At 40.2% G+C, this 27,920-nt stretch overlaps 1 protein-coding gene across 1 annotated transcript in view; it reads left to right on the forward strand.

Moving 5' to 3' along the window:
- Window positions 1-711: 711 nt before the first annotated feature.
- Window positions 712-27,920, forward strand: part of LOC121954881 (arginyl-tRNA--protein transferase 1-like) — a 57,424-nt gene continuing 30,215 nt past the window's right edge. The window contains exons 1-7 of the mRNA XM_042502618.1: window positions 712-726; window positions 1,777-1,930; window positions 3,676-3,890; window positions 7,671-7,799; window positions 9,960-10,088; window positions 17,725-17,757; window positions 24,773-24,954. Coding sequence (XP_042358552.1) covers window positions 712-726; window positions 1,777-1,930; window positions 3,676-3,890; window positions 7,671-7,799; window positions 9,960-10,088; window positions 17,725-17,757; window positions 24,773-24,954 — 857 coding nt within the window. The remainder of the gene's footprint in view (window positions 727-1,776; window positions 1,931-3,675; window positions 3,891-7,670; window positions 7,800-9,959; window positions 10,089-17,724; window positions 17,758-24,772; window positions 24,955-27,920) is intronic.

Raw genomic sequence — 27,920 nt, forward strand, 5'->3', positions numbered from 1 at the left:
TATATATAAAAAAATAATGTTATATCTGGTGTCATTTTTCCCCTGTGGTATCAAAAATGGTACAAAAAGGCTTGGGAGCAGTCTATTTTTTTGTACCTTCAAACCTTTCTGAAATTTTACTGGCGTATATGGTATACGAAGGTATTTGTATGCAGCTATTCTGTACTGACATGCAAGCTGAGACCGTTTTAATTGCGCCAACGCCTCGTTTTCACATAGTTTTGTGCACGTATGTGAGTCAACCGGAAGTCCATTAATTCCTAGGAGAGCGTCAGTTATCTCTGATGTAATTGCAAAACTCCTTCTTCCTTTTTTTTGTCCCAGTCCAGAGTTTGATTGCATGTTTAATCAGCTAGCTAATATTGTCAGCATGGTAGCTGTGTATCATACAAAGTACGTACAGAATGTATCATACATGCTTTATCAAATAGTCCACAAAACTGGCTACACACCTGACAGGCCAACCTCCTTATTTATTTGTCGCCATGCAGTATGGGTCCTGTTTTGCCTCTGTACTGCTCCATGTACATTTTAACAAGACTGGATGGTTAAAAATACTCAAAATTAACTTTTTTTTGCTATATCTGTGGTGGTATTGCTATCCATGAAGAGTTGCATTTCCTCACATTGAACACTAGAGGCTAACTCCATATACTATACTGACATGACACAAAACAAAAACTGAGTGCAAGTCAGGGGTTAATACCGTCAATGTGCCAGATTATGGTATAGTTTAAATGTTAGCATCCATCTGTAAGAAGCAGGAAGCTGTATATTGTAGGAAGCAGTATGGTGTGTGTTTTAAGTAAGCAGAATAAATAGTACAGACAGTATAGTTTCCCAAGAGAATACTCTCTGTAAAATGATAAAGTGACACTGCATACCTCTATGTTATGTATTTACTGGCTGCTTACAGATGATAGCATCCTCCTCCCACAGTAAATTAATGCAGTGTCTCCTCGTGTTTACATGCAAGAAAGCAGTAATGTCACAATGCCAGACAGTTTAGGCTGATTTTGAGAGTTGTATGTGTGTTTGGGGAAGCGGGGAGGGAAAGTGTCACAGCTTTTATGAAGTGCTAACTGCTGGAGCGGGAGCATGTGCCTTCCACAGGAACTGATCTGTCAGACTTTATCTTCTCAACGGCCGTATACGCTGTCCTCAGGAGTACCTGTGTGTGTCTGTGCGTGTGAGACAGAGAGAGAGTGTGTGTGTAGGGAGAGTGCAATAAGAGGGAAGAGAGGCATGTGGTCAGAGTGATCGTGGATAAAGGCTGATGTGTTTGTGGTTGAGATGGTGGGATGAACACAGTTCAGACTCTGTGTGACCGGTCTGTCTTGACCTTGTCATATTTATTCAAAGAGATGAAAACCATTTCACTACGCTTTAACTCTCAGGGTTGGATGTTTATATCAGGGACAGTTTGCTCAGAAATACTCACCAGCTTTTAGTGCCTCGAGTCATTTACTATTAAAGACCAATACAGGAAACAGGGACACTGAGATGATACAAGAAACGGGTCATTTTCCATCTACTAAATAGTAAGATTTGTGTTATAATGTGAAAAAAAATGTTTACAAAAACACAGCAGGTAATGATACAAAACTTAAGTCTTAGCTGTATTAAAATTAAGTTACATAACACTAGAATAATTGGCGATTGTTGTAGTCCTCAAGTTGTACGTTGACCCTTTACTTTCAAAAGTCAGAATTTTAACATAAATCACAAAATAAGCCAGAAAATGCCTATACTTCCTGCTGTGGTCTGTTTTTACAGTTCACAGGACACAAGCTGTACCTTACAGTAGAAAACGACTTGAGTCAGCTGAAGCTGAACGCTGCCAGTGAACTTTGGCCAGTGCCAGAGGTTCCCTCTCCCCCTGTCAGGACCGGGCGTCCCTCCCTTCTGCGTTACGTTAACACAGGGGAAAGTTAGTAAATGAGCTGATGGCGGCGGCTGGCAATCGGACAAGCAGGAAATGGCTCTCGTTTCCTTATTGCTCCAAACAGGATGTGGGCGTGTAAACTGTTGACATGGGATGCCCGGAGAGCTGGAGGGCTTGGCAAGAACCCAGGAGGAGGTGGTGGTGGTAGAGGAGGAGGAGGAGGAGGAGAAGAGGGATAAGAAGCAGGGAGACGGAAATAGAGATTCAGTTGCTTTAGAGAATGTACATGTTGGTCTTGTTGAGAGAAAAAAACGGAGGAAGTGTGTGAGTGTGTGTTCTGCTAGTAACTACCTCATCCATGTGCCCACATAGCTAACTAAAATCTGTTATCTTTGATTAATTATGTCTTCTTTTTCTTCTGTTCCTTTATAAATACACACTGGATAGCTGCAAATCATTTGGGAAGATCATATTGTTTTATAGCCTCCTAAGCAAAGATGTGATGTAAAGACTATTTGGGCAGGGACTCGAGGGGATGACTTCCATAGGCCTCTCTGTTGAAACTGGTTTCTTATGCTGGGATACACTTAAGGTAAACATGGCAGCCCATTTGCCCAGAGGAGCAAAATCCATCGGAAACATGGTTTAACACTCACAAGATCAGCCCCAAAATTGTCTTTCATCAATACCAGCAGCTTGAAATGACCACCTTTCTTACTTCTATGTTAAGTCTTAAAAGAACAGCTCAACCCCAAGTCAAAAGTACATGTTTTCCCTCTTACCTCTGGTGCTATTTATCAGTCTAGAAGTCTAGACTTTTTTGGTGTGAGTTGGTGAATGTTGGCGATATCGGCCATAGAGATGTCTGCCTTCTCTCAAATATAATGGAACTAGTTGGCACTCAGCTTGTGGTGCTCAAAGCACCAAATACAAAAAATTAACCATTCAACAGCAATGTCTATTTTAACATATCATGACCCGGTTACTCAAGATAATCCACAGACCTTGTTGTGAGCATTTTCATATAGGAACTTTTTTCTTTTCCATCCAATTACACCCACAAACTGAATCACCAGAATCATGCAGAAGGAAGCATGCATCTACTCATGGATGAGAGGCTTCTGCTTGTGTTAGGGTGGGATGTAAACATTAATGGTGTCCTCCTTGGCCGAGCCATAGAGTTAGCTAGCTCACTAGTGCTAGGTGAGCTAGCAGTAGATACATGCTTCCTTCTGAGCAATGATGTGGTTGCCAGATGTAGTTTGGTAGAAAAAAAGTAGTTCTTACATGAAACTGCTCACAACAAGTTCTGTGGATTATCTTAAATTACTGGGTCAGGAGTTTTGGAAAGAAACATTGCTGTCAAATGTATTTTTTTGGCACTTTGAGCACCACGAGCCGAGCATCATCCAAATCCATTACATTTTGAGAGAAGGCAGACATCTCTATGACTGATATCTCCAACACTCGGCAACTCATGACAAAACAATCTAAATTGATAAATAGCGCTACAGGTACGAGGGAAATCAAGTACTTTTGATTTTGGTGTGAACTGTCCCTTTAAGTCTGACGGCAGCACGAAAGCAAAACTTGTTATCCGTATCCAAAAAATGAATCCCAAATTAATTCTCATTATTGCCTTTTCCCCTCCATACTCTCACCTGGAAATGCATTAAAAATACCCTGCTAAGATCAATTAAGAATGATGTTTTTGTGGCCCACTACCTAACCGGTACTTTTTGGAAAGATTTGACAGCTGTTCCCCTCTTCTCTCTTTTCTCTGGGAGCAGGGCTTGGAGCTGATCCTGGCCGGCCACCATGTCGGAAGGCCAAAGACTTAAGAAAGGAACGACGTCTTCAGAAAGAGCAAGTTAGACAACACACTGATGGGGTCTCTTCCATCGTCTCTCCTACCCCACCCGCTCCCACTCAGACCAGCCAACCAAAGCCCCTGGAAGATTTCATCAATGAGTCACTGCCTGAAAACTCTTCTCATTGCCTTGAGGTGAGCAGAAATATAGAGAAGGTACTTTCTTTTCTCTTTTTATGTGAGTTGGAATAAACCTTAGCCTACTGTGATGATTCCAGCTATCATTAAGAAATAGTGTTCTTGTTGAGTTCTCGGTCTCCATAATGTTTGGATTCAGTTAGCTTGAAAATTTGGTTTCATGGAGCCCTCTTAGCTCCAGTGACTTCACCATGTGTTTATGTGTGCGGAGAGGATAGCTGGCCAGAGTGGAGTGGAAAAACCACCTCTTCCCAAGTTTGAATTCAACTAAATGACAGGCACACCACACAAACTGGGTCGCGTTACCCTGCTGATGACATTAAAACCACAGCTCCCAGCTCAGCCGGTACAAGAGGACATGGAAATGAACTTTTGGCAGGAGAGCAGAACAATGTAGAAACATCCCTGGCGAAGGCCTCAAGCTGAGGTTGGTACAGTAACGTCATTCTTGGTCTTGACCAAGATTTGAGCCAGATGCAGTGATGAACCAGGCAGTGTCTGTCTCTTGTCTGCATACCCCCTGAGACTAGACCGGCAGGACCTCCTCCCAGTCAGCTCTTTCCAATTGGACTCATTTGTTTGCCTGCAATTATCACTCCATTTCACTAAGTGGGCATGAACACAAGGTCATCCTCTGCGAAGGAAGGTTAATTATACATTTAACAAGTCAAATAATTGAGAGATTTCTCCATTTGAGCCTTTTAGCTGTTGCATGTTATTGCATGAGGCCAGGCTGCATCAGATTTGTGGCTAAAGGACAATTTGGATGATGAGCAGTTGAAAGAATCTGATGCTGAGTCTTGGGCTTCTGTCTTGTTGACTGAGCTACAAGCTTTAAGAGGTTTCCATGCCAGTTCCAGAGGAAAGATGTTTACTCTAGAGGAGTGGTTCCCAAATGGTCCAGTTACAGGTTCCCAATTTCTCCTTAGTGATTAGTTCAAGATCCACACTCTGGATAAAATACCACATTTCCAATTTTATTTCACAAGATGTAAACAACACATTGGCTTAGAACACTAAGAAATAAAACATATTGCAAGAATAAACATAAGCAGCACTTCAAATTAAAAGCTCTAAGCCAGAAATTCACTATTCACTACATCAGACTAAAGTGTGTTTTTATATAACTTGACATGTTCATATTTGCTGTCCATTCAGAGTGGACCAGTGACCCACTTCTGAACCACAACCCACTAGTTCAGAAACACAGCTCTAGAGCATACAAATGTATTGAAAGCTCCATTTCACCGAAAGCACATCTTATAAGATATCACGCTACTTGTCCGGTGAGAACACTCTGCAGCATAGGGACATTTATGACCAATATATAGAGGAATTATTGTCATAGGTTTACCTTTGATTACTACTCAGCTGAGATGTCTCTTTTTTTGCCCTGATTGTTGCAGATTCTGGCATCTGTGGCCTTGCAGAATCTTAAGAATATTTTTTGGGGCTTTTTGCCTTTATTAGATAGGACAGCTTTAAGTTTGAAAGGGGGAGAGAGAGGGAATGACATGCAGCAAAGGGCTGGGGCTGGAATTGATCCTGTGGCCACTGTGGCGAGGACATAGCCTCTGTACATGGGGTGCCCGCTCTATCAGCTGAGCAGCTGGGTGCCTGTCCTTGCAGTAACTTCTTATTATTTTAAGTAATTTAAATGTATAGCAATGGAATTATTCACTGTGACAGGGAAAACAAGTACAGATGTACCATATGTACAGGACTAAGGTTTGTTAGCTCAGCCGTGGCCTGAAATGCAGCTGTGGTTTCAGTAACCACCACCAGGGGTCAGTGTGAGAACATGATTCAGAGCCCCTCAGGCACCTCTGGAAAGTATGGAACTGTTCACCCACTATTCCCCTCAAGAGTCCTCTCTGCTGTCTCCACACTTTACTCATATTTTCTCAGCATTTTCCTCTAAATCTCCAATTGCTAACATGCAATGGTCCTGCAATCAGTTGTCTCCTCTATTATATTTCTTAATAATGGTGTTCGGTAAGGTCTTGCATAACAGGTTCATATCGTCGCATCTTTCATTAAAACTTTTGGTAAACCATGATGTTTCATTTGAGTTAAACTTAAACAAAAGCCACTGTTATTATGTGACTTCATTTGAACGTTCATAAAGCGGTCAGGTGTCAAATTTCAAGTCTTGTTATGAGAATTGCTAAAAATTCATTTCCATGTCGTCCACTATCTGCTGCAGTGTTGTTTCACCAAAAGCAGTCCAGCCTATCAAAATATATCTCTTACTTAGAGCGAAATGAAAAGGGCCGAACTAGCACTGTCCTTTTATGTAAGAGGCCCAACGTCCGTGTTTGACTAAACGATGTAGATGCCAAGTTGTCATATGAGAGAACCCCACTTAGGTCCAACTCAAACAAACACTAGATTCAATTCCTCGATCCGGTCCGTCCCGGGGATTCATATGGCACAGCCTCTGTGGCCAATAAAAGCTTCCAAACGAAGAGACGGTTAATTAAATGGGGCCAGAGGATGAAGACAGTGAATTGTTGTTTTCGTTTGTGTGACATTAGCAACACTCAGAGAATTTTCCTTTCCACAAGTATTTCTATCACAGGCTTTTCGTGATTCTCCCTGTTAAGTATGATTTACAGCACTGTAAAAATGTTCTTATAAAGAATGCATCTTTCATGTGCATGTATGGATTCATGCATTTAAAAACTTTTGCAAGCTTTCTTACAAGGACATGGACGTGTCAGTGTGTGTCCTGCTCATTGTAATTTTTAAAAGTATACACTAAATATTGTAGCCCAATCGCTAATGGGATTCTGAGGCTGATACTTATATTGATAATATATCAGCCAATAGTATTTCTTTTGGTTTTTTTTTACACAAACATAAACAACAGTGCAACCAAGAGACAAACAGACTGGGACATTTCACAGTTGCCAGTGCTCTCAGTTGGGCCAACTATGTAACAGTGACCTTGTTTCTAAATGACACCAAAAGTACTTTTGCATTTCTCTGAAGGCATTTTTGGTTACTTATCGACCCGCATACACTGATGCGATCATCTGCAATAAGCTTACGTTGCCCATTTATTGGTCCAGATCTTCTAGACACAAATTTAGGAATAATAATTCATTTAAAGAACAGTAATTGATATATTAAAGATCGGCAAAAGAAATAAAACAGGTGATTAGTTTACCTTAATCTGAAACTTCTTTGCACACTCTAATTTCTGTTTGGTATGATCAAGATTGAGAATACTTCAGTCTCAGATGACATGGTGAAGCACTGGGAAGGGCCTCATAAACACAATATTAGGAGTATATAGAAAGTAAATAGGCCAATGATTACTTCTTCTTTTTGAGGATCTCTATATGGATTTGTGAGCTATTAAAGCAAATGCTTGTTACATTCTTTGTTATTTTCAGTAATGCCAGCTGTTTCTGTAATGATGGAGATGGGCATAATACACCCTCTTTGTATCATTCTTGTTTTCCCATCAAGCCACATCTGCTATTGGTGAAAAGAAGACCATTTACTGAAAAAAACCCAAAAAAAACATTCAAACTGATTTTTTTTCTTCACATTTTATCTGTAAAATGGCTTTAAATCTTCATAGGTGAGTCACCCAGCCAGAAGAGGGTGTGTCATGTCTGTCTCCCTTTACACTCTTTTCACAACTTCAGCTCTCTTTGATTTGTGACAATATCGTCCTCTTTAAGGATTTGAATCACCACTTATGTTACTCTCAGTACTCTTCTCCATTTTGATGTTAACCTTTGTCTGCACATATTCTTTTTGAAGGTGAGGCTAGTGCGCTCCAATCCCCCTAGCCCGCAGTTCAAAGCCTCTTTCGACGCCTCCTACCAGGTGTACAAACTCTACCAGATGGCCATTCACAAGGACCCTCCTGACAAACCCTCCGAGAGCCAGGTCAGAGGGTGGGGGGCATAGGTCGACCTGCTGAGGGGTAGCGAGGGAGGGAGGGAGAGGGTCTACACGTTTGGATACCAGAGGCATCAAATTGGTTTTGTCTTGCTCTAATCTCTAATGAATATGTTGTCATGGCCCTTTTGTATTTTCATATCATAGAATGGACTTATATGCATCATTGCTTCAACAGTACCCTTATACTAAGAGCTGGATGTTCTTCAAATATCAGAGGTGTGGACTTGAGTCACATGATTTTCATGACATTCACTTGAGTCAGACTTAGTCAAATATTTGATGACTTGATTAACTTGTCAAAATAAAAAAAAAAACTTGCAACTTGACTTGGACTGAATCAACAGTGATTTGTGACCTCACTTATCACTCATGACTTGAGCCTTGTGGCTTGAAAATACTAAAAGTTTTAAAAAGTATGTTAAAAGTTTATTTCCTGAAACTGAACTTAAATGTTATTCATTAGTTTCAGGAGAGAACCATGAAGAACCAACGTTATGTTACTGGAGTCCAAAAATGAATTTCTGTACTCAAAACCTGCGGGTTAAAAATTACTGATGGAGATGCAACGGCTTCCAATTTTGTTCCACATTTGAAGTTGAATAATAAACTGTAAGATGAGGCTAATATTAACATCGTTAGTGGGCTAATACTAGCTAATATTAGCTTTGTAACAAAATAACTTGTTTAAACAACTAAATACAAATTTTATTTTATTTTTTTAAGTACATTTGATATATTATACCTACATTACATGAGGTGATGAGCGCATTATGACTTGATTAGGACTCAAAACTTTAAAACTTGACACTTTACCCGAGACTTGTCGGTCTTGACCTGGGACATTGCAAAGACTTGAGACTTGCTTGGCACTTGCAAAACAATGACTTGGTCCCACCTCTGTCATATTTGAAACAAACGCAACACAGATTGTTGTTTTTGTAGAGATATTATAATCATAATTAGATGATAATTTAGTAACAGTACATACTTTCAAGTTTGTACTTTAAGTTTGTAATGGCTGTTATTTACATGTTTGAAGTCATTTAAAGGTTTAAATACTAATGTAAACAAGTCTGGACTGTACTGTAGATATCCTCAAACTGTATGAGACTGAACATAGATTGCAGTTTATAAATGATTTGCTCTTAAAGTTCGCAACATCAAACAGAAAGACAGTTGAAGCATTGGGGTGGGGGGAAACCAAAATGTCTGTATAAATGAAAAAAAGTGAATTAACTTGTTAGTGTTAAGGCAAGTGTATGTGTATAAGAGTGAGAGTCAAAGACAGAGGAAATGGAGGGGAAAATGTTTCCATACGCCATGGTTGAGAGCAGTGTTTCTCCAGGTGTCTGAGTTGGCCCTCGGTCGGCCAGCCCGGTCGTTAGTCTTGAGCTGTTTCAGTTTCGGGGGGGCAGTTTGTCAGCTGAACCCTCTCGACCTTCACACATTTACCTCGTCTGTGCCCCCCCCCCCCCCCCCCCCCATGACTTCACTCTCACGAAAGTTCCTGTGTCTTCACTTTTAAGTTCAGGATTAAGCAGTGTTCATGAGATTTTAATTGTCTTTGTGCGTGCAGTCTGTTCAACCTTGTTTACCTTCTTGAGGGGAGTCTGTAGTGTTGGAAGAGTCTGTGTTTGTCGATCTAAGATGATTCATTCAGACACAATTTTGGATTTTTCTGCTGCTTCGGGCCTTACATGTGCTGACGCGGTGTTGAATGTTAAATTACCAATCCCCTCCGTGCGATCGGTGGTGAAAGCCGGGCGGTGCACTAGCCTCATCCTCAAGTCCATTTTATTATTTTTAAAACACACTTTCAGTCTCCTAGAATCCCAGTGCTTTTTAAAATTTGTGCACAAGAGCGAAAAAATCACAAAATCAAGTTACAAACTCAAAACAGACCGGCTGTGTTACCAGCTTGCCTCGAGGACTAGGAGACTGATGTGAACCCTAAGATGCCATAACACTTGTATAACATTGTCTGAAACTTTTATGGTTGAATTCTGCAATGGTCAGTTCCTCCAAAGCACCCCCTCTTCCTCTTCTTTTTTTCCCAACTCTAACTGTTCACCATATTTTTACTCATTGTCAGTCCATATAAAACCTCCCTCCACCTTATCCCCCCCCCACACCCTGTGCTTGAAGGTGGGGCTAGTGCCAGTCAACTTTGAGGACCCTCAATTCACAGCGTCCTATGAGCAGTCGGTGGCGCTGTACGCCCGCTACCAGATGGCCATTCACGGTGATGACCCCAGCGAATGTAGTGAGAGCGAGGTACTGCATGATTATTATTCTGCACCTACTGTAGGGAACCGCTGCACATGCTTGTTCCAGCTTCTTAATTCTTGCTTCTTTCTTTTTTAAGTTCTCAGTGTTTTTGGCTGTTAGAAACAAGCACTTTTCAGACGTCATTTTGGCCTTTGACAGATAAAAGACAGATTCATTGATAATGAAATTAAAAACTAATTTACGGCCCATTTCGAAAATGATTTTTTTTTTTGTCGACGCAGCAGTTATCCACTGTCCATCACATGAGCTGTGCACACGCTACTGAGAGAATTGTAGCTGTTTTTTTTCCTCGATAAAAAATTACAATTATAAAACAGTTTTTTTTCTGCATGTTTGATTTTTCAGTATGTTCGTTGGGATTTTAAGCTTTAAGCTCTACAAAAGAAAGAGAGAAAAAATTCACTTGTTTATGACTGTGAGTGAGAAGAATTGTCCAGGAATTAATGGGAAAGGGAAACAGAAGCACTACAAAGTATAGATTCATAAAGTTTAAAAAATGAGTTATGATGCACTGTAAATGATGTCATAAAATATATACACACACACCTCCATTTCTCCACTTTTATATGAATAAAAGAGAAGAAACTTAAGTCTAGTCAGGATGCAGAACTGCTGGACACTCTCACTAACCTGAGAGGGCCTTTTGTCCCTCAGGGCTGGAAAAACAACCTCCTCCTCCTCCTCCACCCTCCTGCCAGCAGGCCTCAGTAAATTACTGAATTCTCCAGCTTGTAAAAGTAAGGTAATTAATAAATAATAAAAGCTGTCAGATTGGGCAGACTGTGGCAGATTCTTTCCTAGTGCCATAACACTAGTGCTGTTAAAGGGAACGCGTGTTTGTGTGTGTTTGCGTGTGTTTGTGTGTGCTTCAGCTTCAGCTCCGGTTTATAACTGTACTGGGATCGGATGGGTTCAAGAACTAGAGGAATAACTTTGAAAGAAATAAAAAATGGAAAGGTGTGGAGCTACGCAAACAACTCTGCTGTCCATTGGGTTGCCAGAAAGTTCTTTTTTTTTATTGATGGACTTTCCAGGTTGGATACTGACTAAAGTAACAGTGTAGTGTAAAAGCACAGAGTGAATTAGGTGAGGTTAATTACTCTTAAAGCCCATTCATTGTAATTCACCTTGACATTGCTACTGTAGGGAATGGTACAGAGAAATGACTGGACTTTAGACTGTGTCAACACTATATATTAATTTTGACAGGGTTTCATTAAGATCATAATGTAATAATGTGCAATTCATGGGTTCTCTGTTCATGGAGATATTCTAAAGGGGGACAGCAGTCAAGACAGACCTCTTCTGTTGTGTCACTAAAGAAATACTCCCCTTCGCGAATGACCATTTGAATATTAGTTGCTCACCTTGTGTTAGGTTGAGAGCACTTTGTTTTTCTCATTTGACTCTACAGTGAACAGAGAATACAAAAATGGTGAGAAAATCTTTGATGAATTGAAGTCACAGCGACTAAGTGTAACAACAGCAAAACTGAATGAAAACATCCATTTATGAACTCTCCCTCTTTGAGTGCACGGTGCTTCTTCAAACAGATAGCCCACTCCAACTGGAAAGTGACTGGAAAGTGAAGCCTAATGCTCTCTTGAAAGTCAGACTCCATTGGCAAATACAGTAATTTTACCTCGCTGATCATGGGAGCTGCTGGTCTACTGCTTCCTCAATTGGTAGTTTTTTTGTGTCTGTGTGTAAGCAAAGAAGAGTACTGATTGATGCAGCAGTAGATCATCAGCTCTGGTGTTCAGACAGATAAAATTGCTGTTTTTATGTCTTGTTTGGCTTGAAAAGAGCGTAGATAAATTTCACTTTTCCATTTAGTTCCCCATCAGAAATGGTTTTCTGTGTGGGCTTAATGAGCATACGACTGGATAAGTGAGACTTGGATTATATTGCACAAGTTGTGTGAAAGCATATTTAACGGATGTTTTGGTAAAGTTTTGCTGTTTTTAAACTCAGACCCATTTATTATCAAGAATTTTCCAGTTTTTTGGATTCTTCATTCACTGTGAAGGTATGTGGAAAAAAAAAGTTTTATTTGTAAATTCAGTGTAACATGGGGTGAATGACAAAACAAGTATTTCTTTCATACCAATACTGGAGAAGCCATACAGTCCTCTCCTTGGTTTATCTTGTCCCACTGCAGTGTACGTACATAATCGTTCCTAACTGTTTCCACACAAACACATTTGACATTATTGTATCACCCTTAGTTGGACTTACTGCTGTGACAATCACTCCTGAGCTACTAAATACTGCTAATTTTATTTCCTTGCCTGTCGAGCTCCTGGTTAACCTGCCCGTTCTCTTCCCAGAAGCTCAGAGCCCCCCTGTCGTGCCGTGAAATTCATAAAGAAATGAGAAACACATTGTTGATGTGGTGATGGCACAGTTTGGTGCCATGCCATTTTATGTCTGCTGCTGCTACCGAAGAAGTTGGGTCATGTAGTATTTGTAGAGGTATTTATTAATCCATTAAAGTATTACCTTGGGACAGAATGTTGAATAACGTCAGGCGGGCTCAGAGCCAGGCGATAGGAGAGATTGTGTGTGTTTGTGTGTGCATGCAAGTTCAATTACCCTGCCAAAATAGTACTACCATTAGACAGTAGGATGTCCTAGAGGGGAACTGCTTTGTTTGTTTAAGGATGTATGCATTTCCTGTCATACCATGACTGGAAGGGAGCCAGACGTTATTCCTTCCACATCCAATCATGGTTTCCTGACAGAGTTGAAGCACAAACTTGCAATCATTTAGACACACGTGCACACACACACATGCTCACGCGCACACTCTTACTCACACTTACTGGTCTTAACTGTTTTGCTGAGCCGTGACTCTGAGTTCCTGCACATGTGGCATTCATTTTCAGGAAAACAAATCCTGTTAAATCTGTATTTACTCTTCTTGATGGCCAGGACTTTAACCAAGACACATGAAAAAAGTATATGGAAAAAGCTGCGAAATGGCAATAAAATTTGTCAGTAAAAATGAGAAATGAATGAGGAAAATAACTTTTGGCTTGCATTAGCTTAAAGCTTTTTGCAACAGTTATACACAATAATGAGAGATTCAATAAAACCTTCTATAAGCAGCATTCCTCTTATGCCAGAGCTCAGTGTTCGGTTTCTATTTACCTATTGATCTGTGCAGTGCAGCTAGGTTCCCACAGATCCTCTGTTGCACGATGAAATAAACAATCTAGTCTGCAAATGTTTGAAGAGAGACAGAAATGGGTGTTTTTTATTGTATGTGAGAGAGCGAATACAGGCACCTTGTCGCTAAAATAAGTACAGCATTTTGAGCGAGTAAAGCACAATGACGAGAGGTCTAAGTAGCAATTAGGCTTAAGCAGATGCGTGTGTTTATATGTGCTGTATCTGTGTGAGTGAAGACACGACAGCTCTGGTCTGTGTGTGTGTTTGAGACGGCTGCTTGCCCTTCTAATCGTATACAGATGAGTGTTTACTATAAGGAAAGGGAGAGTTAGAGAGGAAGTGATGGACTCCATGTGTTGCAGATGAAAACGTTCCAGAAGGCACTTTGGACAGAGCTCTGTTTACAGGCATGTGCATCGTTGTATTAGAACTATGGAGAGAGAGAGTGGACGCTGAGATTGATTCACATGTCTATCCTCTTTCTGTCTTCATACCTGAGTGACTGGACCTACACATTAGACTGTCTACCTCCTGCAGAGCCTGTGCATGTTAATGAGTTTTGTCTGTTTGTTTGTTTGTGCGTCTGTGTCAGCCTGGCAGGGACGTGTGGTCTGTTTGTCAGTGGCTAAAGCAGGGTCGACCCTGCCAGGCTCCAGGAGAGCTGCCTCACCCAGCCAAGCAGGGGTAACACAGCAATGGAAAGCTGCTGTGCTTTTTCCTCTTTGTATGATTACCCATCAGCCCCCTGATGACTGCGTGGTGAAAGCAGAGCAGGAGGGACTTAGGAAGCTCGGAGCTACATCCAAGTATGCATTTGCATACATTAACAGCTCTAATGCGTAAAAGTTCACACTTACTCATCTAAATCAGATTAATCCGGCACTTTGCTTCAAGGTCAATTGGAGATTCACAGTCCCGCACACACACAGCGGCCAGTGTCGTAGCATGGCCTCTATAAATGATGTCATCTAATTAGTGCAGCTGTTCTGTTGGTAAACTGTTAAGTTTTTTTTTTTCTTTCTGAGGTTTTAACTAAAGTTTCATTTGTGCCCTCCGGCAATATTACACATTGGGAGGCTTTGCTATTGGTAATTTGTTAACTGGCAGAGCAGTAGTCATTGCAAAATTAAGAGAGGAAAATTACACTTTACTGGCATGGTTACACAGGTGGGTAACTTGATAAGTATTTTTTAGCATGACAAAAGATCATTATCAGCTTTACTACAGTTGTTAATGGAAAGCATAGAATGTGAACAAAATACTTCTGTTTAGCAGGTGTCTAGAATTTCATCTAAGTTAAATTAAAAAAGTATGTGTAAGTGTGTAATTCTATGCAGTGAGTTGCAATTATTTTACCACTGCTAGATATTTTACCTGGGATACATGTAGGAAAATGTAAAGTCAAAATAACATTTTATTGACATATTGTTCTGCATCTGAGGGGTATGATTTTTCAGACTTTTTTAGCCTTTGATAAAACTTCTCAGCAAGAACTGCGTGCACTGTTTTTTATTAGTTCTTTTGTTTTGGAGTTCTGTACATTAGCTGTCCTCTTGCTAGCGCCTCATATTCTATAAATTCCCGTATTTTTCTGACTGGAAACTTAACTAATATTTTGTGGATTCAGTCATTTTGCTGCTCTAGTGGGCGGTGTTGAAAGGTAGTGAGAACTGTTTGCTTTAGGCAAAGGAAAAATATAAATGACAGATGACAGTGCATCATTGTGCAACACTTCTCTGCCAAAACATCCCCCGTTTTGGAGAACACTATGTTAGTGTCATCAGTGCACACATCAGCTCTGGCAGACAAACGGAGAAACACACGCTCTTTTGGATGAGTTCAGACTACTGGCCGAATTTTTATTTGCGCCTAAGCCAGGACTGTCCCACCCAGTGAACCATGCCTTCAGCAGTTGTTGCTATTACTAGTTTAACTGCTGTGTCACAGACACACAGACAGAAGATGTTGGTGTGGTTGTTGTACAGTTTAATGATTTTAATAAGAGGGAAAGATGTATATTTCTCCCCCTACTTGGCTATACAGAGCTGCTGTATGTACATGATAACTTGGATTTATCCGTTTATTGACAGAGACTCTGTAGAAAGACTTGGCTTATTATTATTATTTATTATAATTATTATTATTGTTTAATTATTGAATTATTATTATTAAATATGGGGTAGCCAGTTTTATTTTGGCATCATTGGGCAAAAATCGTACAATAACCTTTGAGCATATTGTAATTCAAGTGGTCTGAGAGAAAGCTAGACTTCTGCACCTTTTATTTGCTGTGGTTTTGGAGAATCCTGCAGAGAGAGTTGCGATTCCAGCATTGTCAATGACTGCTTACACTGCAAAACAACTATAAAAAAGGGAAGCAGATTCTTGAAAAAAAAAAAAAAAATTCTAAAAGAGAGTCTGACTATGAACAAACAAACAAAGTAAAATGCATCAGTGTCTTTCAGATATGGACAGACAGTTTTGCTAATTGTTAGCCTTCTACGACTTATTCAACTTCATGGTTATGTAGCTTGCTAGAGCCTCGAGTCACAGTTATGTCCTCTCCCTCACTGCTCACCGCTACAGACTTATTTTTCGGGAGAAGAATGGGCATATCTTCAGTCAGCAGCCACAGAAACCTGAAATCAGCCAGCAGACCACTCTGACTGTCTGACAGATCTGCAAACTTTCTGTTGCTGCCTTTACAGAGGTTAGACCCAGCCCGCTGTGACTGGTGTTTGCACTGATGGTCTGTCTACATAGCTGCTGCCCACTTTAATCATGCGAAGTAGTCTATAGCAGCTGGAAGTGAGGCGTAGGGACAACGGGTGGGTATGCTAGTTAGATAATTCTTATCTGAGCTGTGATCTGATAAACTGAGGGGGACTGAGCCAAGGAGGGCAGAGCTAATGTGCTGCAAGCAGCTCTACAATGAATTAAGATGAAAAAATCTATGTATAGGAAATGTTGGGCTACTGTGTGTAATGAGTGCATTTGTACAGGGACTATAGGGACTCAGGATAGAGAGTGCAGAGGTGGAAGAGGAAGATGTATAAGCTAGTAAGTGTAGAGTCAGTGTTTTATTGAGGGAAAACTATTTAAAAAATATTTAAAAAATTAACAGCAGCCATTGGGTAACCCTTTGGTAACCCCTTTGGCTTGATTTCTTTCAAAAAAATGTAAAGAAGGCAATGAGCAAGAAAGAAGAAATAACCAAAATCTTAGCAAGAAATTAGTAAAAAATACAAGAATATTACCTGAAATTTGTAAAAAAAAAAAAAAAAAAAAAAAAAAAAAAAAGTAAAAAAACAAAACAAGGAAATGATCTTGAAAAGTGCATAAAAATCGATAATCTTGTAAAAAACTTTTAAATATATAATTATGATCATTATAAATATAGTTTTTCCCTAATTTTTTAAAATTAATTTTCTAAATTCTACTAATTTCTTGCAATTTGTTGGACCTTTGCTCAGTCCAACAAATTGCTCATTGCCTTGTTTTGCACGTTTTGGAAAGAAATCAAACTCATTTGCTCAGGGTTTAAAGGTTTAAATACTTCTGAAAGACATCTGAAAGCAGCACAGGAAAAGTGATGTCGTTCCACGTTTCAAGGAGTTTCATAATGTAGCCTCATATTTTATGAGCTGTTTTACATAATTCATCCCCTTTTTGTATATTTTGTCCTGTCTGGAACGTCTCTAGTGTATGTTTATGACTCTGGTGCTATTCTGGACTCCTGTCCTGCTCCCCAGACAGTGGAACCAACATTGAACATATCTGCAAATGAAAGAAACAGCTGGATTGTAGCATTTCCTTGTGAAATATGAACGTAAAACTGTGGTGTGGCACATGAGGCTGAGATAGACTGAGCAAACCAAAAGCTGTCCATCACCGCTCCTCTGTGGCCACGCTGGTTCTCATTATAGATGGGGGTTTTGGCCCTGAACATGGAAGCGTGCTACGTTTGTCTTCCAGTCCTGCAGGTCGGCTTGTCTGTAAACACGCTGCTCTCAACCCTGGCGCTAAAAAAGAAGGAGCACAGGAAATAGTAGAGAGAATGGAAGAAAGATTTTAATGTTTCCACAGACATGAAGTCCCCCAGTAATTGATATCTCATGCACATTTAAAAGCATGTTCAGAGGCAGGCTATTTTGACGGCAACGTTATTTTAGCTGTCACTATGTCCTCCCTGGACTGTGAGCTTCAGTTGATAGGCTAAATGTTTTCATTTGTGTAAATACAATCTTCCTTTTATGCCCCTTTGTGAAGGAGGGGGGCTGCATTCGATATGTGACACCTGAGTGAGGAGAAAACAGGGAGAGATAAACTACATAGGACAGCAGTGGAGACGTGTATGGTTTTCATTTATGCCTTTTCAGAAGTGTTGGCGACCCAGAGATCTAACTGTTTTTCTCTCTGTTTCCCCCCCCTCTGCCTCCTTTCACAGTTCCGGAGATTTCTCTGTGATTCACCACTAGAGGTATGTATTTCCTTTGGCCTGTTGACAGTTTAATGAAACCCCTTTTTAAATGTCGCTTTTCATCCATATGTGTTACCTGTAATGATTTAACAAGCAAGAAAAGGTCCTCCTGGTGAAATTACTGTCATGTAGATGATAATGATTTGAGAAATGTCTGCCGTTTCACTATTTAGTTCTTCATCAAACACACTCAAAAGGGTGTAAATGAACACAAGTTCCTCTCGTCCAGCACATACTTACCCAAGCACCTTTGCTCTGTCTTTTTCAAGAGCCCTCCAGCTGGATTGGGGGGGGGGGGGGGTTTTTAAGGGATTCAGGAAGGGAGTTTTGTTTCATATCGACAGGGTTTTAATTTAGCTCCGTCTAAGTGAAAGGGGGTGTCGAGGGAGCAAAACAGTGAAATGTGGTGTCCAGATTGCGACTGTATTCAACACAAGGTCTTCAGACTGGTCCTTTCCTGTGGCCTTCACAGAATGAGACTGCTCCTCACTTTCTTGTGCAAAGGGAGAATACTTTACTATTTAGGGTTAGTAAAGAGTTAATAAAATAGGATAGTTTGTTATAGATAAAACTTACCAAACAATTTATACAATTTCAGCTGAAGGAGTATCTGATTATTCAGTTAGCTGAATATCAGAAAATTAACTTCCAATCATTTTTGATTTCTTTTTAAGAATTTTGAGGTTTGGGTGTGTTTTCTTCAGTTTTTTAAATTTTAGGGTGTTTTATGTTTTCTATTCTATATTCTTATAATGTTGAACTTTTTGGGTGTTTTTTTTATTAAAAGATAGTAATGATTTTAAGTTATTTGGGTATATATTTTTTTTAAATCCAGGGTGTGTTTTATTTCCTATTTTATTTTTTAATAATTGTGAGGTTTGGGGGTGTTTTTTCAAAATAACTTTCAGTTTTTCATGTTTTCATTATTTCTCTGCATTGGATTATTTTACTTTTAATACTTTAAGTACTTTTCCCTGATTATACTGACTTAATTTAACTTATGTAACATTTTCAGGGACTTTTACCTGTGTATATTTTTATATTAGTATTTTCAAAGTGTGGTATTAGTATTTCTACTAAAGAAACTGAATACTTCCTCTCTCACTAGAACTAATAGATGGTTATGGGCCCAGTTAGCAATAAAGAGTTCTTATTTATGCACCAGAGAAAGTTTGATATTAGCTTCTGTTGCATTAATTAATACAACACTCTTGCTGGTAATCAATTAGCTTATTACATCTTTAGATGATTATAATATGCAGGATATTGATGGTATCTGGATTCACTGGTGTATTCTCTGTGGTCACTGAGTGAGTCATCGGTGCAGTCAGGCATCGCTGAACACTTAGCAGGCCCGGTGAGCTGCAGCGTTTAGAAACACCAGTGGACCTGTTGGGTCAGGACAATTACACCAGCAATTAGTCCCAGGATGGGTACTTATAACACCTGCTTTAATGGGATTGTAGGCCAAGAGCACACACAAACTGACTGACACAGAGACACACAAACACAGTCACCCTGTGTTGCCCCCGCGGGCCCCCTCAGGTCCTCACTAATGAACATCATTAGTGTTTATAGGAAACAAGCTTTTATCACCTCGTCAAGGCTGGCGGCCAGGCACACTGAATTACACAGCTCTGCACACATACACACAGTGCCTCGCATATCTTCTTGCCTTCACTGTCCCCTCCTCTCAGACTGCTTCAGAGGGCCGTCTCCATTCGTTTGGCCTGCTCTCGCCCTACTTGTTCCTTTTTTCTTTTAATTTCTTTGTCTGATCTCCCTCCCTGTCTTCTGCTGTCTCTCTCCAAATGCTCTCCATTTCAGAGTGATTATGCGTGGCTTTCTGCGCTACCTCTGCGTGTCGGCCTCCATCTGTCTCCAATCAGAGCGCTATTAAAATACACACACAGACACTCACCACATGGACCTGCATACTGTGTGGTTCATCAGCTCACATGTAAGCCTGCATTTATACAAATGTATGCAAACAGCGTACTTACAGATCCAACTGCAGCTAATTAGGATCCAGGTTGTCCGACTTGTTTGTTTGCTGCTGCGTTCCATTTCGGCAAAATTGCAGAGGATCCATGCTGAAACTCTGAGGTAATTAACATCAGCTGTCCCTGATTCCTCTGCATGTTTTAATACATTTGCGCACAGAAACAGGCGTGTAAACACATTGCGCAGTCTAATAAACAGTGGCACATCAGTACCTGCAAGCACGATGAGCAGCAGTCATGCAGGTGTCTGTCCCTGCACTTGACCTCGGTTAGGTCTAAGTGGCATGTGCTGGGGAAACTCAAGGTTTTATGAGCTGTATGGGGTTCATGCACTCGTTCTGTTTCTATTTATTTTTCTTTACAGCCTCCAAATGTGTCTAACCAAGGGGCAAATACTCATTAACAGGGTGTTGGCCAGTTTGTAACTAAGTTTTTATGGCCATAGTTCTCAAACTTTCTGACTGTCCTTCATGGATTTGCTCTCTCTTTCTTGCTCCGACAGGATGAGAATGAGAATTTTCATTATGTAAAGAAACAGAGATACACATCAGCAGGGAATGCACCAGCTGACATACCATAGTAGTGAACACACAGGTCCCACTGTATACACACCTCAGCTGCAAGCCAAAAACAGAGAAGCTGACCAGCTGTTTCTAATGTAAAACAACAGAACAGCTCTGTAAATGAGTTAATTAGTAAAGTAAATGTCATTTTGTCCTTTTATAGCATTGGAAAGATATGTTTGCATACTGACAACACAATAGTGCAAATCATGTGAGTTATGATACATCTGCAGCCTGCTTGTAGGACTTGTTTGTAGATGCACATTTGGGAGTAAAAGACAGACAGAAAAACTTTGAAATGTGTGAGTTCAGCATCTGTTGTTGGTCAGTGTAAAAATCTAACCAGCGTCATCGCTGCAGCAGGTCCAACAACTCAGTGTTGCAGATTTGCACAGCTTTGAGCTGAAAAAAACAAGTCGTAATCCTCCACAGATTTGATTTTCACCCAGAAGCAGTTAAAAACATGATGCAACTAACAGAATATGCTATTTATCCACAGCAATCAACAATAATAAACATGCCCAGTACAATGTAAATAAGAAACCACAGGTTTTAACATTTCTTCAAAATGATATATTTATTGACTGCGTAAAAAGGGCAAATAAACAAATAAATATTAAAATACATACATACATACTTACAGAAATACATAAAAGTAAAGAAAAGTACAAATACATATAATAAATAACACATTTAATGAAAATTAATATCAGGGGGAAAAAACCCCTAAATAACAAACAAGGAATTGTTAAGTACAACCATGCTAATCCCTACTATATTGTTGCGAGGAGATGGAATAAACTCAAAGCTATTTCCTAAATCTGTTCTTCAGTTAATATCTGCCACATCCTCTCAGCACAAGCCAAGCTTTTGTCCATTCTGTTATTGGAAAACAGTTTTCCAAACAACTGCTTTGATCAGTCGCTTTGTGGAGTTTCTTCACATTGAATGGAACGCCACCCTCGTTGTCCAAATTGGGACTTTCGATCAATGTGTTGCACAGAAAACATAGAAATGAATGTTGAATGAAATGCAGAATTTAGCAGACTTTTGGGTCCACTGACTTTTCAGCCACATACAGTAATGTTTTTTAAAATGTTTATGAAAGATATAACAGGAATATATCAGCAGTGGCAATGAAGGACATTTTCATTTCACACATTAAAAATTATACCTACTAAAGTAATTTCTGTTTAGTGTTTAGAGATATTGTCATTCAAATGTTGTACCCTTTATGATGAAATGATTATACAAACTTAAACAAGCACGATATCATTCAGCAACATATCTTATTATATTTAGATGCAACTTAGCCCTTAGCTCTGAACTGTTATCTTTTAATATAGTGTTTTCTTCTCTCCTACATCAGAACATCATCAGAGCCATATCAGGCTTATATTATATATATTGGGTGGGATTTGCTAGAAGAAGCAACTTAAAGAGATACTTCGCTGGTTTTCAATGAGCTTTGTATCATAACAATGTGTGAATTAGCTGTGTTAAAAATCCCTGTCATCTTGGCTGTGTCCATATCTCAGTGTTCATTTGCAATCTGCTGGATGAGGCGAAAATACATAATCATACATTTTCTCTGGCCGTGTCTTAAACTAGAGGCTGAACTTCCTCATTTTTGTACTTCTTTTGCCACTGCAAACAGATAAAAAGTTCTGAAAAAGTTGGATACAGTAAAACATAAATAAAAACATAATGCAATGCTTTGCAAATGCTTTTAGCCTAAATTGAATTTAGTACAAAGACAAGATATTTGATGTTAGATCTGATAAACCTTTTTGTTTTTTGTTAATATACATTCCAAAAAGTTTGGACAGTGGCAACAAAAAAGTTTACTGTTTAACTAGGGATGCACATAATGGATTTTGTGCCAGTATCCATTATGCAGATATATAACAACTCATTTTCGATATCGATACATCCACTTTTTTTCCCTACCTAATTTTAGTGATCATCAAGTCTCTTCTGTGGTGGAAATCATATCATATTATGGATACTCTTATCATGATGGCCCACCAGCACATAGAGACATGAGATATAATGCTTTTCAGTATATATAATATTAATTCATTTTGCAAAATAAGAAAAATACTTTGTTAATTAAATGATGAGGATGCATATATATATATATATATATATATATATATATATATATATATATATATTAACTATATATATATATTTTATATCATCATGCATCCTCATGTTTAACTGTAATATGAGTTATTTTGTTACCAGTCAGCTACCATATTGTTTTCGCACTTCACCTCCCTCAGCAGCAGCGTCATTTATTTGTCTTGTGCAGTGCAGTGCAGTCTGGTAGTTGAAGGGTAAAACCTCTTGAGCAAAATCGAATCCCACAGCGTTTTTTCTTTGTTTTCTCTGGCCATGTAGCACCAATTTCTGAAGTATTTGATATTTCTACTGCACAGACAGCCTCGTTTTATGAAACATGATTTCCAGCAGTGACATGCCTCTTTAACAAATGCCAACAACTTTAAAGAATTGTGAAAAAAAACACACAGTACACCACCTCCCCACTTTCTTAAGACAAGCACACTGCTCACTCTGCTCACACGGCATTGTATTTAGGCCATATGAGAGCGATTTGGGGCTGCAGGGGAAGCTCTGGGGTGGTTGAAGTGTTCCAGAGAATGTTTAGATTGTTGTCACAGTGGCAAGGACACAACCATTACGCTGTCGTCTGAGGTGACGCACAGGTCAGTCAGACAAGAACGGCCTTGGACATGGCATGAACTTAGAAACAAATACGCAAACTCAGACAGATGTTACTCCTATTGCAAAGGCATTGCTGAAGCGCATATGCATGAGGTGGGGTAAGCAAAAAATCTGCCTCTCTTACATGCGCCGATCACCTCTCGCTCTTTTCCTTTTACTTACAACTTCTAAATGACACAGAGGGGCCTCTGACAAAGCCTCCAGTGTTTCTGGGGGAACCAGTGCCAAGAAATAACAGGCTGCCTGCTTTCACAGACGGACAGTTCCCCCAACCTCAGGCACACGCACACGCACACGCACACTCATTCTCACACACACACACACACACACACACACACACACACACACACACACACACACACACACACACACACACACACACAGAGTGTGCAGTGCTTGCTCCAGATGTGGTGCCTGTCACACTTCAACACCCCCAGCTGCCCTCCAAATAACTGCTTTTTTTTCGTTATTCTTCCCTCCTTTTTTTTGCCTAAACCCACATCATCTTTATGTTATATCGTATATCACGTGTCCTCTGATGTGGGGCAGCATTTAGACAATTTAATCATCCCTTCCCACACAACTACCCACTCACACAAAAGTAAATGGACTCTGGTGTATATTGTGGCAGACAGGTAATCAGACCTGACTGTTCGAGGGGCCTGAGTTGGGGGAAAGGGGGATATAATTTTATTTTTACTACCTGCTCTACTTAAGAAAACTTTACACGGTGGTAAGGAGGAATGTGGCACACAGTCACTCCATTGGTGATGTTCGGCCCTGTGGGGTCACGGCTGCAGGGAGTGTGTGTGACTTGTTTTTATTTGGTCAGGTTTAATTTGGTCAGAGTGTGCACCCAGTGGCGCGTTGGATTATCTAGCTAGCTCTCTCAGTGTTGTGATAACTAGCAGCGTCTGCACTACTTAACTGGGTCCAGATGAATGCCGGTGAAGGAGAAGGATCCTGTTACTGGTGCAGAGAAGAAAGACACACACACAAAAACCAATACCCCGGCTTACTATGACTTTTAACCCTAACCCCAAGCCTCTCGTCTTAAGTCGCTGTGATAAAAGCAGTAAAGTGACCTGATTGAAAAAACCCAGCATGCGGATCCCTATGAGAAACGCAACGTGTGTCAAACACTTAACTGTTTAACCGCGGGTTTACTCCAACACCCACATTCTTTCATGCCACATGGAGAGAGCAGACACAGACATATAGGAGAAAGCTTGGCAACACTCCACCACCGCCTGGTGAAATGGATTTTGCTCACGCAGGGTCTTTTATTAAAAAGTCCTCTCCTGGAGTGTTTCTGTGGCCAGCGCCCCCCCCTCTCCCCTAACCCCAACCCAAACCCCCAACTACACTCTCGCTCCTGCTCTCGCTCCACATTTGGGAGCCATTAGCAGGCTGAATGTGAGGCTACTGTACACCCCCACACATAATGCGTGAGGCCTGGCAGGGAAAAGCCTGGATTATGATACACCATCATACAGGTGTGTGTGTGTGTGTGTGTGTGTGTGTGTGTGTGTGTGTGTGTGTGTTAAAGACAGTATAAAAACAGCCCTATTAAATACCACATTCTCATTCCACTGTGATTTATATGTTTTACGTACAAACTATATGGCACACAAGAGTATTATTGTAGTTTTCACCAGTGACCACCTTCTCTTACTGTTTTCTTGCTTTCTCCCCCAGGCGGAGCATTCTCCAGATGGGCCTGAGGTGGGCTACGGCTCCTTCCACCAGCAGTACTGGCTGGACGGACGCATCGTGGCAGTGGGCGTGATCGATATCCTTCCTACTTGTGTGTCGTCTGTGTACCTGTACTACCACCCAGAGTTTGCCTCACTGTCTCTGGGCTCCTACTCTGCTCTCAGGTTGGTGTCTAGGACTAGGTCATCCTTTTTCTGTAGCTTGGTTCTCAATCTCTCTTAAACCATGGACCCCTAACAGTTTAGTTGCATAGTGTGGCCTGCAAGCCAAAGGTGGCCCTTAGAAACATTTTGTTTCCCCCCCCGAAAATACATGAAATATATGCATTATATTTTAATCCTGTACGATCCATTTACATTCTTTCTGTTTCAATATCTTACATTTACAGGAAATATGTTCCGTCATCAATGCTAATGCTGTTAACTACAGTTAGCAGTTTTGGTTGAAAACTCGGCAGTTTAATGTGGAAGTGAGAAGGAAGAGCCATCATGGAAAAAATGCTACAGTATGATTGAGGAGAAATGGAGGTTTCAGAAAAAATGTATTAACTCTTACGTTATCAGACCTTGGGAAACAGATATAGACATGTATTAATATGTCTGCATTATCTCAACACAGAATACCCATAGCAAATAAAGCTGTACCTGAACAAAGCATCAGAGTCAAATCAAGAGAAAAGGGTTAATATGAAGTGCATTTCAAAACATAGACACACACATATCAAGAAAGGTATTAACTGAAGTAAAGTGCTTCAGTCTTAGTGCATACATAGGCTAAATAAAACATGGATTATGATTATTTTAAGGTCCAGTGTATAGGATTTAGGGAAATCTATTTGCAGTTATGGCATTTGATATGTTACCATGGCAGCTTCAGCAATATCCAGATTATTTACAGTAATTACACCTTCTGAAAATGAATAGCAATTATTTGATACTTCAAAGTGGTGACCATTCCCTCCTTTGTTCACACTTTTATTATTCCTCCCATCCCATTCCCGCATATTTGGCCTCCTCTTAACCTGCTCTCACCCTGACTCTTGATCTTTTTGTCTCCTCCCAAATTTTTATCTTTCCTTAGAACTGTATACTATAAGTGCCATAATACTGTAGGTAGGGAAAAGTACCTCTTTCTTCACACTTGATTGGCCGAGGCAGTGCTCTGTTTGCGGTTCAGTTGACGACAGTTCTCTCTGCCAAGATGAAACAGGAGAACACACACACACGCTACAGGCGCGCATATCTGGCGTTTCCTGTAAAATGTAACCCAATAATGTGAGAAAGGCTTTTTAAAATATTTCTGCACAGATGTGGAAAAGTGGGTGATCTCTGCTTCAAAGTTGGTGTGTGCAGGTGTTTGTACGTGAGTTGTGAGCGCTCGTTCACGTGTGTAATCGCACACTAAGTCAGCCCGGCAGTTTGGACAGACAGGCTCTGCTCATATAGAGGGGAACACCCTTGTCATCATAAGCACACAGCTCCCCATCACTTATTATTTTAAGAGTCTGACTCCAAGAGTAACACAGAGTGCTCGGTGTGTGGAGGAGGCCTTAGAGAAGGGAGCCAGCGGGACTAAAATCCTCCCGCTTGTTTACAGACACCAGAGCCGGGGCCTTTGATCAGGTCTGGACACTCCCTAGTCTGCTTGGCCTGGCTGACTCTGTCCAAAACTTACTGTGCAGAATGCATGGACGCACACACCCCCACACAACTTGTGCAAACATTCATTACATTAGATGGTGTTTCTTCTCAACAGTAAGTCCCACTGGATAGGAATTGTGGCTGTTTTCCATGAACAAGTGCACTCTAAAAAAACAGCATTAAAAAATATTATGTACATGTAATGTATGTAGCAGAACTTTGCTTTGTTTCCTATAGTGAGAAAAAGTCCTAGAAAGGTTATTGAAAGATGGGGAAAATTTAATTTAATTTTCTTAATTTAATTTTTAACTTAATTTGTTTGACATATTTGCATCGTCGTCATGTCAGAAAACAGATTTCGGTTACTGTTGAGGTTAAAATGTATGTGACAAAGCTACAAAGCAAGTGATGCATTGTTTTTATTTTGCTCCTCTGTGCATGGGTATGTGTGTATATGTGCGATTCAGTAGTAGAAACAGGAGAGGGTGATGTTGAGAAATGTCTTGCAGGAGTGGCGCTCCTCCTGCCACGGGGGCCCTGAGGACAGAAGGAGGAGGAGGAGAAGTAAAGAGGCACATAATGAGGTGCCTGAGGCGCTGTGTGTAGGAAACACAGCTGGTGTCCAACCTGGATCACTTTCTTTTGGGGATGTCCTGATTATGTTGTGTTGCCACTGATCCTCATCCAAGTCCTTAAATATTCAGTAATTGCTGATCCTGCATCCAATTAAATTTTTATACATGTGTATTTGTTCGTACATAATAAAGTGGCAGAATGCCTATATAGGCAAAAATACCCTTACTTTAAAAGAAGTAAAAATATCTGGATTTTTTTTAGAACTTTACATCAGTTATTTTTCAAATAATATTTGATATAGATTCCCATAGTTGAGCATATTTTTTAAGGAAAAGAGGTAAGGTAAGGTATATTTATTGGTTGTTTTTTAAACAAAGTTTCATTGGTCCTTGATCCTGCTACATCTTTGAGTGCTGTTAAAGTTGCAAATGCTGCATGCAGATGAGGTGTGTAGAATGTAGCAGGCGTAAAACTTCATTCTTTAAACCCGAGAGAGGCTCTGCACACATGGCTTGCTTGATGCCACATGCTCTAATTAGCTCTTTTTATACAGAGATTGCGCTATAAGGCCACCATGAAGTCCCTTCTTTGCGCTGCCTTTGCATTTTTACATAGAACCAAACACTGGCAGCATCATGGTGCTCCAGGGCATGATTTTAGACAGCATGCTGGCATCATGGAATCAAAAGAGGCGTAAGGGGCACAACATTTAACACAACAGCATCTGCCTTTAGTGTGACATTAAACATACTCATTTGCGGTGCTCTCTAAACAATAACAATGGCATAACATGGCAATAACAATCATTTACTGTATCTTTTATATGGTGGCTGATCTTGTCCTTGTGCCTGAATGTCATTATTTGCCCAATTTGCAGACATCTATAGCAGCTCTTCGTACTCTTTGAGTGAGCC

Source organism: Plectropomus leopardus, chromosome 15, assembly GCF_008729295.1.
Source record: "Plectropomus leopardus isolate mb chromosome 15, YSFRI_Pleo_2.0, whole genome shotgun sequence".
Classification (NCBI taxonomy): Eukaryota; Metazoa; Chordata; class Actinopteri; order Perciformes; family Serranidae; genus Plectropomus; species Plectropomus leopardus.